Below are 16,257 nucleotides of genomic sequence, written 5' to 3' on the forward strand. Positions count from 1 at the left end.
AGATGCGGATAATTACATTAGGCTGTCACATCCGCTTAAGTTACGTGGGTATCCTAAGGAAATTACAACATTGTCCCATTATAGCATTACAAAACATCGTTTGAATATCAAATTCTCTAGCTAATCTTAAAGCGAAGCGTATAATTTGCAGCTACCACTAAACTGACAGCGACATTGAGGGAGTTTTATTTGGAACTATCGAACAGGTGATTTCTAAAACAGTCATGCACATTCTCCGAATTTCTTGAAGTAAAAAAGAAATCGTAAAAATCTGAGGAAACATTTTAAAATGGTGCAAGCTTAGTATTCCAATATTTTATTGGTATGTAGATTTTTGATTGTTTCAATTATAGATTTAACCTATTTTCGCAGAGGTACAGTCCAGCGAGGTGTATTTTCATCTTCTTCCTTCTGAAACGAAATGTTTCGCTAAATTCTAAACAATGGGGTCGTAGTTCAATACCGAGTCAAGTCTTCCAGCCATGTCAAATACAAAGAACAAACTTTTTCCAAGTTCTGCCAGATCTTCGATTACAGCAGGAGCATAACGCCTTTGAAGTTACATGTGAAAATTCACGAATGAAAAGAAATGCTAAGAAATTATAAAACGCTAACTTGAAATCCAGTTCCATTGGGTTGCGGAACTTTCGTTGTGTGTGGTAAACACGCCCCACTGCCTCAGACTTCCTGAATATAGAACGACTTTTTCATCCCAACAGCGTCCGTATGCAACGGAATCAGCAGAATACTAGTAAAATCAAAGGTACATTTCTGAGAACTTGATCTAATCACGTCTAAAAACAACATACAGACAAAGAGGGAATCCGCGGAAGAAGCTAGAGATGAGGTTGTAGATTGCAAGATCCGAGGTGGTTCCACTCATCTCTCACTAATTGTCGTAAAATACGTCGTGGAAGATGCCGTTTTTTTAACGACTATTGCAGTCACTCTGCCGCGCCGCATCCACGTGCGAGCGGTCAAACATCGATGAGGTCTCCTCAACAGCCAATTCAACTAAAAGCAATGAATATGCTACTAAGGGGACCAGAACATGTACATAAAGGCTCATTCTAACGTTACTCGTAGGAACTAAGGTGGTTCCCACGCCGTTTTGCGACGATTAAGGAGAGAAGAGCGCAACCACTACGGATCCCGAAATCTACAACGCCATCTCTAGCTTTTCCTGCAGATTCTCTTACCATGTTATATTCGTTGTGTCCAGCCTTAAAGTAACTGCAAAGTAAGTTAAAGTTATGAAATTTATGCCTGACAGCTTGCTCCCCCCTATATCACAAAGAGCTTAACCTACCCTTTAAGCGTTTTCAATTTGCGCAACATAACGGAGAGCATATCGATTAACGTTTCGTTGTTTTTAACCTCATATTCCACAACTGAACGTTTCGTCTGAAAAAAAAAACGTTTTCCCTAAAATAACCATTACCGTGATCACTATTTCCGAAAAAGCACTACACTGACCCATCCATTGAGGATAAGGAAGATATGTCTCCAGAGTAGCGCACGACTCATGCGTAATCCGACCATCCGATCATCGCTATAGTCGGGTCAGCGGGACATGAAGTTCGGTGCAGTTGCACAAGCGGCTGCGCTCGAAACGACCGCCTACGCGCCTGTGCTGCAGTAGAGCGGAGCGGTTAGGATCGAGGGAGACACTCGATAGGACCACCCAATGCTGTAATTCACGGTGCCCCTCATTCAACGTGCCGTTTCAAGCACAACACCGTGTACACCGTATTAGGACGCTTTAATTCGACAATACAGCCGACCCGTTCACAGTTTACATCTGTTTGAAATGAGATCGCGATCGCTTCCTCAAAATAAATCAATACAAACCTTGCCATTTTCTTTGAAGTAAACCCTCAAATATATCGGTAGGACTCTTTCGATTTCATTTAGAGGAATAGCAGCCGATGAGCTGGTTGAGCCTGGTGTATCAGCTGAAAGCAGTGGCTTAAAATAATTCGAGGACAAAAGACAAGGACTAAAGATGAGGTCGGGCGGCCACCCAGTGGCGTGACATAAGCGAATGAAACGGTTTGGACGACCACAGAGTCCATCGAGCGCGTAGGTCATGTTCACCTTTGACCCACCCTGGACACGGTGCCTCCGTCTCTTCCTCACAAGAAAGGAAACCTTCCTGAGGTCTTCAGTCGACTAGGACATGTTTTGGGCCACCTTTTTTGAAAAGCACCACTCTGCTGTAGGTCACACATGCTAATTTTACGGATTTGGTTTGGCGGATGGCAAGGAATGCTACGGTCGGGCCAAATCGACATCCTCGATGCACCTTCGCAGGCGGCTGCGCTCAAAGCGATGGTGCTATTGATCCGGATCGAGAGGGGACCATCGCGACATGCAGTGATCAGTGATGCTAACAAGGATCCTACCACCGCGATCCTAACTGCTACGCTAAACCGCAACTACCCCGTCTCCATAATCTACGACCCACGGATACGGATACTCTTCCTGAAATCCGTACCCCCCAGATTCGTGGTATGCTGCCTTTAACCTCAGGTTAACATTGATGCCGCTGACGTTGCTAGTATGAATCTTTAACTAAACCTTCAGGCCTTGAGAAATTTTCAGCCGGAACGGGTGTGGGCACATATGCTCCTGCTGCACCAAGCTTGAGTTGGTGCATCGAATCTTCCACTTCGCGTGGAAAATCAGCGTTTGGATCACTATAAAAAAAGTCTTTAGTAATGGACTTTAGTAGAATAAAAACCAAAGAAGAACCAACTTCGAATCAGTGATCGAGTAGGTGTATGAGAATGATAGCAGGCGGACATTGGCCATTATGCTAGGATGACTCTCGGAATTTCCGGGAAAGTAGGAACCAGAAGTCTGTTTAGCTCCAACAAAATTATGGGAAGCACTTTAGATTTGGTTGGAATAGAATTGTTTACTCTTTTCTTGTATCATATCGTGATACTGCTTGTCTACCCATTTTTAAGGTTGCTGTTAGTTAAATCAGCAAGAGATAGTGTTTCACCCCCAGAGCAATGCAAATCTATGTAAAGTGCACAGGAAAATGGTCTGGCTGCTGTTCAGTTCACGAGATGAAATAATTAATTATTACTAATTATTACTTAATTATTACTTAATTAATAATTTGAAAGTTAGTGAGTATCTACCCATGCATGGTATATAGTCGGCTTCAAACGATACCTTGCAGTTGCGTAAGCGTAACCTAAAATAAATCCAAATTCTAGGGATTTTCTTCTCCAGATTTTACGGGAAATTCGAATCAGAAGTGATTGTTCATATTAGGAAATCGTTCTTCTTTTGCACTTTCTTGCGTTGCCTAGTTAAAAGTGATCTATGTAGTTTCCGAAAAACGGTGTAGAGGTGGAAAGCATCTTTGGATCTTCGTCGATAAACAATCCATTGGTGTAGTCTACGCAACAACGAGTATTTATCCAGTAATGAAGTGAACGCATGCTTCAGACATATTGCTCAAAATTCAATATTTAGCTGTTGTCAGTGCATGTCGATGAAGAATTTTTTTTTGTTTCGACGATTTTTATCAAAGAAGATTTGCAAATATTGAAAAACTCTGAAGATACTATTAAGATAGTTTCTTCGATGTTTTCAATGTAAACATGTTTGCGTATGTGTTCCCAACCATCTTTAAAAACGTTTTGGACGTCTTTTAGGAAAAGGGCGGTGCTGTGCGGAGAGCATGATGTTGACTTTGTGAAGCATCAGGTCGTTAGATTTACAGCATCGACCACGGCGAGGTCCGGCGAAGTGTTTACCATCATGCATTGCTATTCGATGCGTTTGAAGAGATATTCGACGTGATGATGATGACATCAGGACAAACGTTGATTCACACATTCGTGATGGTCTCGATAAGACGTGATCATCTTCGATACCTTTATAAATTAATCTCTCTAGGTTGTATATTCCAAATCAAACACCTATTTAGGACTGTTACTGGAAGAGCTACGTAATCTATTTAATTATCAAAACATTTTAGAAATTTAGTCCGATCACTTGAGCTCACTTCCTCAGTATTTATCTGCAATGGCCTGGAAACTGGAGAATGAAAGAAAACCATTACACTCAGGTCACAAAAAATCACGCAAAACTGTTTAAAACAAAATTTTACCAACTTCACGGTTTCACACAGTAACAACGGGGTCTCACAAGAAAAAGCTGCCAACTGATCCACAGTCTAAGTACGGTTTTGTTTACTACAACAATTTTTGCAACAGTTGTGAACTCCATGCGGTTCCTACATCCTCCTACTTTCATCATTCCATACTGACATCCAGACGTTCCCATAAGAGAACTTAGCAAAACCCCACAGCAATGTGAATGACCATCAAAATTCAATTAAGCAAACTTCTTCTTTTCATTTTTATTTCTTTTCTCTTCCGGTTTTTTTTTTCAAGCGCTTAAATTGAGTGACTGGAGTTCACATTTTCACTGGTAGAAGTCGAAATGTGAAGGTTCTCGCTCAATATACTAAATATTGCGTAGTTATGCCTGCCCACTGCACAAATAAATAATCCTAGAATAAAAAAAAAGATTAGCAGCTTTCCGTTTCCCATTTTTCAATAAATAATTTCTTGCAAACATGATAGGTGTTGGATGATGACAAAAACCTAATACCAAAGGAGCTAAATGCTGGATTTTTTTTTTCGAAAATTTGCCATGTTCTGAACCACGCAATCTGTTTCGGACCATCATCAGTGATGGATATATCTTTCTCTCAGAAATAGATACCAGCTTTGAAACGGGAACAGTCTCGCCGAAATATAGGTATGAAAAAGGATAAGAATGGAGAGTAAATGGTTCATCTGATCAGTTTCTATGGACATCCGCCTACAGGTTGGACATCACTTCAGAATTGTTTGGGGTTTAGGAACGCGCATCCTGCCCCGGTCCCACCGGAAGAAGGAGGGGTCAGAATCAATGGTTTCATCTTCTTAGGCAACTTTTTGCACCAATTCATCGACCCCCAAGGAATGAAAGTCTCGGTCGGCATGAGGGAAGTATTGTGAGACATCAATCCTGCAATTATAACCGCACCACCTACCGACTGTGTTATACCCGTCCTGGAATTTGCCTAAAGAATGTTGTCAATTTCTTAGCAAATGAACAAACTGCAAATATTAACCGTATATGTGGCAGGACACGTCACATTGAATGCGCTACTCGCATCGATTCCGTTTTTTTCCTAGATAATCGAGCGATAGCGATAACGGTCAGAGGGAATGCACTATCGAAGAGAACATTTCACAAACCTCTATATAGAAAGAATCTCAGTAACCATTACTGAATTATGAAAAGGTGGACTGAAGTCAGGAAGGCAAGCTTAACTCAGGAAAATCTCCAATTCCACACTTAGAACGTGTTGTTTGACTTGAAGGACTCGCTATGTAATTCTGATCGCTAATCCTTAACACCGCCCCTTATAGGGCCATGCTGTGTTTGCGTTGCGTCTTTCCATTTCGGCACCTCAACGAGCGTTTGCCAATTCACAGTACACCGTCAACTCCTTCTTTGACGAAACCCGGTCAACGTTTTCAATTCACGTCAATAAACTCTACTACATATGTACTATAATCGAACACCTGTGATCTACGTAATCTCTACGAATTTTCTGCTAAACTTGAGCAGAACTCTTAATTTCTAATAATTATTTTTGTTTGCTATTGCCACTTTAATCTCATCCGAATCCTGTTGCCTACCCGGTGCAACGAATTCGTCTGGGATTGAAGCGACTCGCAATGTTTCCCTCAGGACACTTTCGTGATAGTAAATAATAATTCGTGTTGTTTTCTACTGTTCATGTTTAGTTGACCACAAAATTTTCACATTTGAGTCGTGGATATGAAGTAGGAGGTTGAGGATAGGGATGTATGTTTAAAATTAAATATGAACGTATGCACAGCACCAAGTTCAACTAAATTAGGGAAATTGTTAAGATGCATGGCCATCTTTCGCCGTCCCCCCTTAGCTTGGAGAGTATTATTTTCGTGAAAGCACCTTAACTCTCAGCTCAAGGAATCAGAGTTCCGCGAGCTCTAACGCTTCGCCTCCTTCTCTCTGCAAACTTTTAAGTACCATAGCAATCACAGTCTGCTTTCATCATAGTAGCGAACAACTCTGTTTTGGAATACCCCTCCCTATTTTCCTCTTTTGATATTTTTTGTTTTGACTGCGCTTCATATCTGATCATTTTAGCAACAAATCAACTTCCTCGGATTTTTTAAAACGACCTAGGTTGTCTTTCTCTCGAAATTTGTTAGTAATTATGATTCTAAACGATATGAAGAAATCTTCATGGAGAAATTGATCAATTATCATCAAAAATTCTCGCTCATAATCTTTGAAAAAAAAAACTGCCAGACGTCCAATTTGAAGTACTACAAACAAAAGAAAAAATAGGAAAAAGTTGCTTTCAAACGTTTCAATGAAACTTTATAACTGAGAAAATGTTGGAAAATTGAATTAAAAAACGCCTCGCATATTTTTTTCTGTTACTTGTTCACGATTTCACGAGATGGGAAGAAAAAGAATGACACTCTTAAAATATTGGTATAGTCATTTTTTTTCGAAAGAGATTGGAAGGGGATTTTCCAAATTGTAGGGGTGAAAATATTCTCTAGCTTCGCAGAATAGCCGCAGCAGTTATTAATAATAATTATTCATTAATTTTTAATTCATATTAATTGCGAATTATTATTAATTCGTATTAATTCAGAATTGTGCGCAAATGAATGTCATGAACGAAATAGGGAAAAAAACCTTCGATATACCTTGTGGCGTCTTCATTATCAAATAATAAAATGAATGGTATGAGAGGTATTTCTAATTGTGTTTGAGTTGCTGTACTCGTTTGGAAAGGAATCCATAGGAAGCTCGTGCATGGCGCAATTTTTTTGAAGATTATTTGACACTCTCTTTCCTTTGGAGAGTATGTTTAAGAGTTTTCATCAAGATATCATCATGGGAAATTGTAAGATTATAAAAAACCTTTTCAACACCTTTGAAAATCAAAATGCATTGCTACGTGGGCACCTGCTAAAATGCGAATTTAGCGTGGCATAGCTCTCCTCTGATGGTTTAGTTTTAGTTGTTTTTTGTTGGTGCTCTTTCCAGTGAGATCTCCAAAACCAATAACAAAAAAAGCAAAAAAAAAAGGATATTTTCGCTAAAATTGGTGACTATTTTCATCATCAGCCTGTGTGAGTGCACCTATAAGCAAGGTTAAACGGAAATGGAAGGTTTTTGGGAAGTATGTTGGGGACCAAACTCCTGTTATTGCTTTGGGCTTGGAAACTCTCGGCTTGGAAAAAAAGATGGAGAACGGTAACGCTTCCATATGTCCAGGTTGCGAACATTCTCAAAGGCTATCTAAGCTCCCCCAGAAGACGAGAGGAGTGAAATATTTTTTAAGGGAGTTCCGGAAGGAATTAAGCCATCGGGAGTATTACTGTTGTGGGGTTATATTAAGCGGAGCCCAATCACTTGCCCTCCTTGTCATTTGTCAAGGATTCGTTCTGCGTGCTCGATGTTTTGTCCTTAGAAAAAACCGTGCTCTCGAAAAACCAAAAATGGTGTTACTGGTAGTCATTAACTTTGACTCCTATGTTATTCCATTTCAATTTCTGCATTACTTTCTCGATAGTAGCGCCGAATATTCTCGAATAGACTGCGTGGTCGTCAATGACTGATGTTTTTGTCCTACGATATGAGTAGCTACGATCCTCCAACGTTTAGAAGAGTGTTGCGAGGTCAGGTGGATCCCAACGCAGCTAGTAAATGCTGAGCACGGACTTAAAGGGACGTTTTTCCGCCCTGAGACGTCCGTTGATTCAGGGACTGGCTCTCTTTCTCTGTTGTTTAAGGATTGACTCATACGTTCCCAGTGGGCACATGTACGTGAATGCGTGATTGAATGTGTTTGCGTGTATAGAAAATGTACTCTACGTCTATCTGGCCAAAAACCTCCAATAAAATGAATGGAAGTTACTACGAAGGAAGGTCCAGGCTGTGCATTCAACAAATCATTTTCATCACGTCTACTCTGGAGAGAACCTCCTCAAACTATCCCTCTGACAGGCTAGCGGCTTACTCACCATAGCAAGAAAACAAGCAAATCAAATAGAAAAAAGAAGCAAACGGAGAAACAAACAAACAGAATGGATGTTTTAGTGCACTCATTTTTGTAATCCTTACCTATGCGAGGACTCCCTCACATGCAGTTTTATCATCTTTAGACCGCTAAGAAAAGAAAACGCTAGGAACCAATGAGATCGATGTAATCCAAGAAGTGTGGAGCAGAATGATTTTATAAGGAATGTGGAGCAAAATGATTTTGAATTTTCAGGCTCTAACGAAGGCGATAACGCCGAAACGTTAGCCGTTGTTTAATAAAGACGATCAATACCAATCATGGCTACAGCTCAAGGAAATCAATTAAAACCCCCGATTTTATAAGGACTTCCGCTAAACGTCACAAAACAATTGGACAAATTCATGCACAAACATGTTCTTATGCAATAGGACTACAATGTTTGGTCACGTACCCATACTCCTTAGCGTTGTTAGAGGAAGTAGACTGTGGTGTAAAAAGTTTTGCACCGTAGCGTCGATTTCGATTAACTACCGATCCAAACGTTCGCGAAGTCTATAAGCGCAAGCTTTGCAATTTTGCAAAGCTTCAATCGACGGTTACAGCTTCTTGGAACTTGTAGATGGTTAGTGCTGGTATATGTGCTATACTTACTCAATTTGAGAATTTGCAGTTTTCGAATAACTGGAGAATATCAGCAGAACTGGTTTCCTTATTCAGCGTGACTTTCTATCGCCAGTATTTTGCAAATAAAGGCAGGCAGAATCTGATGTAGTTAAGGTTCCGCGGTAAAAGCTGTAGATGGAATTGTAGATTGCAGGATTAGATGCCTTGTGTGCCAAGGGTCGCGCGGCTGCAGCTGATATCGGCGTAAAAAACCGCATCTTCAGCGCCACTAGGGAGAGACGGGCGGAACCATCCCGGATCCCGCAATCTACAACCCCGCGAACTTTAAAATTTTGGCGGGGACTATGGGACTAGGGCGTTATTTTGATCTTGCCCACATTAGTCGTACCCGTATTGTTACCCATGTCAATACTTTTGTTCTAGCCTTTTTAATGTTTCTGAGAAATTTTCTTTTTTTTTTCGTGTTATGGTCCGTGATTTGGACGGCGTACGTACTTACGTATTGTTCGACACGTACAGATGCACATAACCGTTGTTGGTTGTGCTGTTTTCACCTGGTTAAGCTGTTCGCAGAGTTCACAGCCGCTCGCCCTGCTGTGAACGTTGCGAACAGCCTTAGAGGAGTGAATTCGTATTGATGTGGTCCCTTTTCGTTCATATTTACTGGTAGTATATAGTTGTAAGTATGGCGCGAGCCCTTTCTTTATGGTTCACGATGTGGCCACGAATTACTCTGCTGTCGTTGACTATTGTTGAATGTTTAGAAAGTTGAAGACAGTTGCCAGAGCGATTGAGTATGATGAGTTCAGCAGACCACTGCTTAGAGGGCTAGTATCGGAAACAAAACCAATAAGGATAATTCTATCATAATGGAATTGTGTCGCTTACCTAGAAGCTAGCTGTTAGAAAGATAGAATGTAAAATGAATTAAATCATTCTGCAGTTTTATGGTGTTAGATAAAAGTATCGAAAGGAAGTCAAAATTTGCCTCTTTTTCTGGGAATTTTCGTCAGCAATTCAATTTTTCGTTTTTAGATCTTTCTTCGTATTGCTCGTCAGCTGATCTAGAGCAAGAGAAAAGTCCACAAATGGGTAAGCACTGGTTCAAAAAGAAATGTATTTGCAAGAAAAACTGCTTATGTAACACGAAGAGTAATGTTACTTTCTCGAAGACGTTGACGAAACTAGTATCGAAAATAATAAAAACACTAGTAAAAGAGCACTGTTTTATTTGAGAACAAATAGGAAAGGAGACAAATCTAAACAAGGGCAAAAAATAACAGAACTCGATGATGCAGAATTAGTCAGGTGATCACTTAAAATTAACCTGGAAAGAAATACAGCAAAGAATAGGCAATGTTTATTATCTTTCACATATTAGTCGTGCGTTATATTAGACAAACAACTGCAAGCAGAGGAAACGCAGAATCTATCCAATGAAGATGAAATATGTAGGACGAAAGAACAGAATCACAGGCAGAACATTAAATGTACAGAACTGAAGCAAATAAGGTTTAGTTTTCGTTGCATTCCTCATCTAAACACGATCCCTGTGATATAAACGCCTCTAATTGTCTTTCCATCCAGCCGCGCGCCTCCTGCGACAAAGTATTTTCAAATATATGTGGATGGTATAAGCCTGGTACAGAGGCAGCGAGGAATTCTATGCCATCTAAACCGTAAAATAATGGGGAAACGTCACTAACCTTCATCATGTCGAGATCACTGACAATGAGGTGAAACCTAGACAACACCTCATCCTTGATACATGATTGTTTTTCTGCCAGTATCTTAGAGAATTGTGCGTTCTCAGATTTCATGCTTTCAAGATCCTAAAGAGTCATTCTGAAGTGATCGAAATTACGGAGGCAAATGATAGGAGGACAAGTTACAAACTCGTTTCAGACTTCCAATCTCATTTCTTCTATTTTCCAGCACTTCTCTCTCGTTCTCTATACGTTCTGCAATAGTAGATATATATTAAACGAGCACCTACTAAGGTTGCACATACGACTTCGAAAATATCATCAGCACTTACTATTTACTTAGACTTGTGGCTGAAACTGCAAGTTTACCGATCAGCCCCAGGAAGCAATTCCAGTGCTCGCTTATTCGCAACTTTTTTTTTCAAAGTCTCGATAATTTTATCTATCACCACAAAACTACAAAACGTTTCATCTTATATCATCTCATCTCGTCTGATATCGCACATTTTTAATAGCTGTCTTCTCCTAGGTAACCGAGACAATTTCGTTATGATAGAATTATTCTGAGTGATAGTGTTTCCGATACTGGCCTTCTAAGCTGTGGTCTACTGAATCCACCACATTCAATCGCTTCAGAAATTTTCTTTAACTTTTAAAACGCTAGTCATAGCCAACAGTCGACGACGACAGCGGAATTCGTAGCCACACCCGTGAACCATAACATCTACAACTAGGTAGAGCGCGGATGGCTTTGTTGTTACAACTAACTATGCTGAACACAAAAAAACGGACGAAAAAGGGCCATATCAGCATGACTTCACTCCGTTAACCCTTTCGAATCCCTTTGGGCGTGTCGATCAATACTTAATTACGTACGCCACACACCAAACCACGCACCATAATACGAAAAAAAAATAAAAGCTTTCAAAAACAAGAAGAAAAGCTGAAACAAAAGTGCAGACACGGGAGAGAATGTGCCTCACGGCTAATGTGGGAAGATCCAAAAATTCCAAGCAAAAATTTAAATGGAGAAACTCATTATTAGCAGCTCACGAACCAACGTCAGCCTCCGCTGCAATCACATCCTTTTCCCATTCTTCTCTTTCGTGTTTGCGCTGTCGATCCGCCCGTGACTCTTCTCGTTCTTTGTCACGTAATATTCGGCGTTCGACGGAATCATTCTGCCTGCAACAACAGCTATGAAGGGGTATAAAACAACCTTAAATAGGCACTAACTTGATCTCTTCCGCTTGAGAGGAATTCTGTCTTATATGCTGCTCCAAATCCTGCTTTCTTTGTAGGAATGAGGACTCTGTTTCCGCTAAGAGAGCAGTAACGTCATTTAGAACAGCAGAATATAGAGCTCTGCAAAAGTGAATAAAATGCGCTAACTAGCCAGAAAATCCTGGAAATCAAACGATCATCTGGCAGTAACATGTCAAAAGAAAATATTCCTTCAAAAGGTCCCGAAATAGGCACTACTCACACAAACATCACTGTATGGGCAATCATATTAATTCATATAAACTTGCGTAAAAAAAGAAAAAGTAAAAATAATTGCTAGTAATTCAACAATACCTTGCGTCTTTTGGAGTGTCTTCACTTATGGAAGGACTTTCATTTAAAACAATCATATACAAATTCCGAATATCCGACATCAGCTTCTGGTACCGCTTCTGCTGCTGTAAAGCATGAGTCAACTTTCGCACAACGATTTTGCAAATATAATCTGCCAATTAACCTCTGCCAATGCGTCCTTGCACTTCGGAACTTCGAGCCAGTGTTGCCTGCAAAGCTCCTCTAACTCAGCTTTTAACTTTCTCATTGCGAGTTTGTTCTGAACATTGCGAGGTTAGAAACAAATAAGTTAAATTACTAGATCATACTCATTAGTCAGTAAAACAAAGAAAAACTCCGAGTAATAGTAACAAACATCATCAATTTCGGCAACTAGCGCTCGAGCATCTCTGTCACAGAGTCCCTGATTCTCTTCTTGTGCTTTTATGGCAGAATGTAGACCAGCAACACGACAACGATATTCTTCTGCTTCCTTGAGAACCGCGAGTGTTCCGCATTTTGCTGCATTCTAAAAGACTCGGATTCTATCTTTTTTTCGCAGTTTTGGTTACAAACTATTCAAACATTTACTAGTGTTACGTAATGCACGTGGGGAACTCGAATAGCTTGATCCTGATTGGAAAGTTTGATGAGTCCCTCACGCAATACATTGCGATAGTTGGAACAACATTTTTACAGTGAATTTCGTACCACTTTCGGCTTACCATTTCCACGTTTAGCTGATCCACATCATTCTCTGTCTCTTCCTTGTAGTCTATGGCCTTCTTTATATCATCATCCAAACGAATGATATCTTCTCGGATGCGTCCCACGTTCCCTTTCTAAAAAAAACAGTCTGTCCAATATTAGTGACTACACTCAACGGAGTCAACAATATTTTATGTAGAGATGGAACTGTAGTCACATCAAACCCTACGTTCAGAACACATGCAGAATGCGGAGCAAGCTACCCAAATAGGGTTTGAACAGGAGAAAAACGCTGGAGGTCAGACAGACGACATACTCCAGTTAATGAAAGAGTAATTAAAATTGAACAAAGCAGCATTAGCAACTTAGTGAACATCTTGGTGAACTGCTTTTGGTTCGCTCCCTCGGTGATGCCTTTTTTTGTATTTCTCTTTTCTCCGGGTTTCTTGTCTATAAACTAACATCAGGACCTTGAAGCTACTCAGCGTACACGTAACTTGATGAAAATGTGGTTCAATCAACATGTCAATGTCGACAGGCAAACCTACGTCAGCTTCCAATTCCGCGCAGTCTTCGCTGAGTTGATCTAGGGTCGCTTGAATAGCTTGTTGTTGAGAATCGAAATCCTCCTGCTGTTCGTGCCAGTTTCGCAGCGCACGTATCTTATCTTAACGTAGATCAGCTAAGTTACAAATCAAATAAGTCAAAACAAAACAAATAAAGGTTACCATCGAAAAAGTCTTCTCTCTTTAACGCATCCGCATTCTGAATATACTCCTTGAATCCTGCATTCAGCCAGCTGTATTTGTACTAGAAATATTGGATATGAAAACAATGACACCATCGGTCGAATTTTAAAAGAGGAACTAAACAGGGTTCTAGCCGTAGAGAAAGGTCAGTCACACAACAGAGGGAAAAGATGTAACATAAGTATACAAAATAACAAGAAGAAAGAGTGAAAGTTACTAACGGCCTTTACGGTGCCGCAAGGTTCGTCTCCACCCAGAAGAAGTTGCTGGCCACCTTGGTCTTGAAGGGAATTTTTAACCTGTAAAAAGGGAGAGTGTAAGATGAACACGTGGCATGTAAAAACAAAGAAGACACCCACAATTATCGTAAGAATAAAAGCGCAAAAACAATACTTCACAATTTCGAACTACGTGAAGAAAAATGCTAAGGACCAACGTTGACAACTTCAATCAACCATGTGAGAGCACCGAGCAAAGTTGGCCATGAATGAGACGCTCCGATGGTTTGCATCGTACTTGGCTTTATAGCAGTAGGATAACCGAGGCCACGGAAAATCATCGGCACCTATAACTAATAATTTCAATCCAAGTCTAAAAAAATCCAGAATTCCGATTTCATAGCTTCGTGAACAGCAACTTTTTGAGAAACCAGAATTTCTTGGAGATTATGTTCTCAGTAGTATCTGCGTCTTTCAAGAGAAAACACCAAACGTAGTAAATGCTACTTTGTTATTCACGAAACTATCAAAAATTCAAAAAGCAAATTCTAAATGCAAGTAGATAGCACCTCTTCAGCGACATTCTTCAGTTGAAAATCAGGATTCAAATGTTGATAAATACTCTCAAACATGAAAACAAAGTCCTGTTTGGTGGGCGAACGGATAACCTTCTCTGGTAGACAGTTCTGAAACACACTGACACATATGAAATAGTTCACTCCAATCTCACAGAACGAACTTAAAAAGAGACGTTCTCACCTCCCCATCATGCTCAAGCAAGAAATCGTAGATTGTTCTAATCATTTCGTTTTGGTACTCTTTAGAGGTAATTGGCCTAGTATCCTGCAAAAAGGCCAACTGAGAGTGTTCAAAAATACAGCTTTGCACTTTTAAAGGCATCACTCCACGAATCCGAGGTGGTACGGATTTCAAGTGGAGTATTCGTATACGGGATGGGAGACTATGGAGAGGCAGGTGATTCCGTCCATTTCTTCCTAATTGCCGTAAAAAACGGCCCGGAAGATACGGCTTCAGGCGTACTGGCGCAATATTTTCCACAGTGAGTTCGACTGGAGCGCGCCAGCCTTGTGCGGTGCCGCAACTTCCGGGTCGTTTTTTAACGGCAATTAGGAAGAAATGGACGGAATCACCCCCCTCTCCATAGTCTCCCATCCCGTATACGAATACTCCACCTGAAATCTGCACCACCTCAGATTCGTGGGGTGATGCCTTTAAGCTAGCATTTGAGTAATTACCCCTCAAGAAAAGAACGTGTAAGAAAATAACATAACACAACATAACTAGAACATGAGAAACTTGCAAAAGCAATAATATTAAAAACAGAAACAGCTTGACATAAAATGGTACGGAACAGAAAGACTCACTTTAAAACTGCTAGTAATAGATCGGAATAATGAGGCCCTACGTGCACTTGCAGGTACCGTTGTCCCCACGCTAAATCGAGGTTGACCAACACCGTAATCACTGAAGTAATGGAGAAAGTTGAAGCCTCCAATAACGATAAAAATTACCGATTAACGACACCGGCAGAATAGAACCTACTTTTTCGAAGTCGAATTTATTTGCATTCCTCCGAAAGTGAAGCGAGGTCTTGTTGGAGTCTTCATAGTTGAACTGGGAGCACCACCCCATCTATTTGCACCCATGGACTTCTTCCTATCCGTAGCTTGCATGCTTCTTGTGATTTTTTTTCTGTAGTCCTAGTTTTTAGATCACTCTCCTTCCAGGTCACTTAAAATGCTCTTTTTAAATAATAAAATAAGAAAGTGCGAAATATTGTCGGTTAACACGAAATAGATACAGAGGTACACAACTCAAGCATATGAAAACACATTTATTTCTGAGAAAATGAATTCTCAGGACATTCGAAACCTTCTTCTCTAGTGAATAAAATCATCTCCGAATTGAGTTAACAGCTAATTAGAAAACTGTTTACTGCGAAAATGTTGCATATTCTGTAATAATTAAGATTTTACGGGATGAACGATAACACACCGGACTGAAACAGTCAACAGAAAGATCCTACCAATGCATTACAGTGGTCCAGCTGAATACCCTCTTCAACTTGTTTCCACGGTGATGGAATTCAACGAAGAAAAATATCGGAAATCGTGGTTTAGTCACGTTGTAAGCCGTGGCACCATTCCTGTCGAACTGCTGCACACTACACATGTACTGCAGGAACTCCACACTTCAGAATCTCATCAAATTTTGGTTCGAGAATTTAGTTGAGACTATGAATTGAAGTAGCACATTTATTGGCGCCATGACAGTATTTTGAGCAAAATCTCTTCGAGCTCATCCCACCTACGATCAGGTTAGGTTTTCCAGAATTTCTGGAAGAACCTACAGTATCAAAAGTATTAATGCACGTTATTTCTGACATCCAGTGGTAAAGTTAACAGTTTTATAGTATGTTTTCGTTATTAGAATTGAAGAATGGGCTTTACGAAAGAAGGCTATGGATAAAAAGATTAGACGTAGGCGATGAATACGTTCACCCATGCACCTTGCTGCACGAAATGACGTTGACGTTCAGAATAAATTCAATATTCCTAATA

At 40.2% G+C, this 16,257-nt stretch overlaps 2 protein-coding genes across 2 annotated transcripts; both read right to left on the reverse strand.

Moving 5' to 3' along the window:
• Positions 1-360: 360 nt before the first annotated feature.
• On the reverse strand, positions 361-2,814 carry RB195_012589 (uncharacterized protein; the record flags this gene model as incomplete). The annotated part of the gene is made up of 7 exons (XM_064202027.1): positions 361-411; positions 464-551; positions 616-687; positions 1,310-1,404; positions 1,852-1,955; positions 2,581-2,699; positions 2,759-2,814. The coding sequence occupies 7 exons, from the start codon at positions 2,812-2,814 to the stop codon at positions 361-363; spliced, it is 585 nt and encodes a 194-aa protein (XP_064057908.1).
• A 7,437-nt stretch (positions 2,815-10,251) lies between these two features.
• On the reverse strand, positions 10,252-15,369 carry RB195_012590 (uncharacterized protein; the record flags this gene model as incomplete). The annotated part of the gene is made up of 17 exons (XM_064202028.1): positions 10,252-10,335; positions 10,444-10,569; positions 10,634-10,698; positions 11,501-11,628; positions 11,680-11,808; positions 12,022-12,125; positions 12,185-12,280; positions 12,377-12,529; positions 12,726-12,842; positions 13,257-13,375; positions 13,437-13,518; positions 13,679-13,756; positions 13,894-14,022; positions 14,245-14,361; positions 14,435-14,518; positions 15,061-15,160; positions 15,239-15,369. The coding sequence occupies 17 exons, from the start codon at positions 15,367-15,369 to the stop codon at positions 10,252-10,254; spliced, it is 1,842 nt and encodes a 613-aa protein (XP_064057909.1).
• Positions 15,370-16,257: the final 888 nt, after the last annotated feature.

This window comes from Necator americanus, chromosome V, assembly GCF_031761385.1.
Source record: "Necator americanus strain Aroian chromosome V, whole genome shotgun sequence".
NCBI classification, from domain to species: domain Eukaryota; kingdom Metazoa; phylum Nematoda; class Chromadorea; order Rhabditida; family Ancylostomatidae; genus Necator; species Necator americanus.